The sequence below is a fragment of the Etheostoma cragini genome, unplaced genomic scaffold (assembly GCF_013103735.1).
Source record: "Etheostoma cragini isolate CJK2018 unplaced genomic scaffold, CSU_Ecrag_1.0 ScbMSFa_4511, whole genome shotgun sequence".
Taxonomy (NCBI): domain Eukaryota; kingdom Metazoa; phylum Chordata; class Actinopteri; order Perciformes; family Percidae; genus Etheostoma; species Etheostoma cragini.
The window spans coordinates 75,547-77,412 of record NW_023268892.1 but is presented as its reverse complement, the minus strand read 5'-3'; the positions used below and the strand labels follow the sequence as shown (position 1 = coordinate 77,412).

Below are 1,866 nucleotides of genomic sequence, written 5' to 3'. Positions count from 1 at the left end.
GATTTTGAGGTGCTGATCCTCATCCCAGCCGCTTCACACTCGGCTGCGAACCGACCCAGTGAGTGCTGAAGGTCACAGACCGATGATGTCATCAGGACCACATCATCTGCAAAAAGCAGCGATGAGATCCCAGGCCCACCAAACTGCAACCCCTCCCCCCGAGATCCCGAGCCCACCAAACTGAAACCCTTCCCCACCCCAACTACGCCTTGATATCCTGTCCATAAATATTACAAACAGGATTGGTGACAAAGCGCAGCCGCGGAGGAGGCCGACCCTCCAGAACCTGGAACGAGTCCGACTTTCTGCCGAGATCCGGGACCCAGCTCTCGCTTTGGTCATATAGAGATTGCATGGCCTTGAGAAGCAACCCCCTTACCCCATACTCCCGCAGCACCTTCCACAGTGTCTCCCGGTGGACCCGGTTGTACGCCTTCTCCAGATCCACAAAACAGCTGCGAAGTGAAGTCAGTGTATTTGTGGATTCAGAGTGGTTTTGGCTCTTGGGAAGAAACTGATCTGGAATCTGTTAATTTCTTAATTCACACACTTGAGTCTTGAGGTTAGGGTCCCCATGGGCGTCTGGTGCATAGGAAGGATAAGACCCAAAACCATGATGTAGTAACGGTGGTGATGACATCAGAACACGCGATTAATGAATGAACAGCGCTGCCTTTTTTTATTATCATAAATATTAATAATACTTCATGTTTAATGCAAGCTGACTCTTTATATTTCTATTCTCTGTTCAGACTGCAGGGCGGGCTGCTACTGCGCATGTCCAACACACACACACACACAAATATTCTCTTTCTGATGACAAAGGGTGCTCTGGGGAGACGAGCCGCGCGTGACCGCTTCCTCTGCTTTCTGGTGCTGCTCACAGAGACACACACACACACACACAGACAGGCTGATACGAGGGGTGTGTGTGAGGATGCGCGCGGCCGGCAGCAGCAGCTCGCGCTGATTGTCGGAGCATCAGGAGGGGCGCGAGGAGGAGCAGAGCGGACACCATGAGCTGCAGCTGGGGCACCGAGCTCTGGGTACGTACCGTCACCCGTCAGTACCGACCGAAACCCGGGACTAACCCGGGAAAACCCGGGATTAACCCGGTTAGCATCCGCGGCTTTATCTGTCGGCCTGTGTGTGTGCATGTGTGTGTGTGTGTGTGTGTGTGTGTGTGTGTGTGTGTGTGTGTGTGTGTGTGTGTGTGTGTGGGGGGGGCCTTCGTGCTTTTGTCTGCTCTGCCATAGCAACACGATGAGTGACGTCAGCAGCTCCTCCATGATGCTGCAGAGACAAGACACACAAACGATTAATTTTATTATTAGTACTACTATTAATAATAAAACGAAGAAAGACAGCCCAGCCCTGACTTCATCCTTAATTTTATTATATTGTCAGTATTTCTGCATGAAGTTGGCATCTTTCAGTGGAAATAAAATAAAACAATACAAGCTTAAACATTTCTTCTTTATCCCGTTAACGTGAATCTGAATGAACAGCCGCGTAGTTTCTGCATCAACTTGTCGAAGAAGTCTTCCTTCATTTGGAGAAACAGAACATCAGATATCAAAATACATATATCTATATCGGGCGGCTGTGGCTCAGCGGCAGAGCGGTTGGTGGTTCAATCCCTGGCCCTGCAGTCCCCGAAGTGTCCTTGGGCAAGACTCTAAACCCCGATTGGCCCCCGATGCTGCGCCTCCGGGGTGTGAATGTGTGTGAGTGTGTGTCTGATGAGCATGTGTGTAGATGTGTGTGAGTGTGTATATGATGACCAGATGTGTAGATGTGTGTGAGTGTGTGTCTGATGAGCAGGTGTGTAGATGTGTGTGAGTGTGTGTTTGATGAGCAGGTGTG

At 50.3% G+C, this 1,866-nt stretch overlaps 1 protein-coding gene across 1 annotated transcript in view; it reads right to left on the bottom strand.

Moving 5' to 3' along the window:
- The window catches only part of LOC117941163 (formin-binding protein 1-like), a 23,281-nt gene extending 22,666 nt beyond the window's left edge, over window positions 1-615 (bottom strand). Inside the window, exons 1-2 of the mRNA XM_034866250.1 lie at window positions 551-615; window positions 239-455 (exon numbers count right to left, since the gene is read on the bottom strand). Of these exons, the coding sequence (XP_034722141.1) occupies window positions 239-455; window positions 551-615 (282 nt within the window). The remainder of the gene's footprint in view (window positions 1-238; window positions 456-550) is intronic.
- Between the last annotated feature and the right edge of the window lie 1,251 nt (window positions 616-1,866).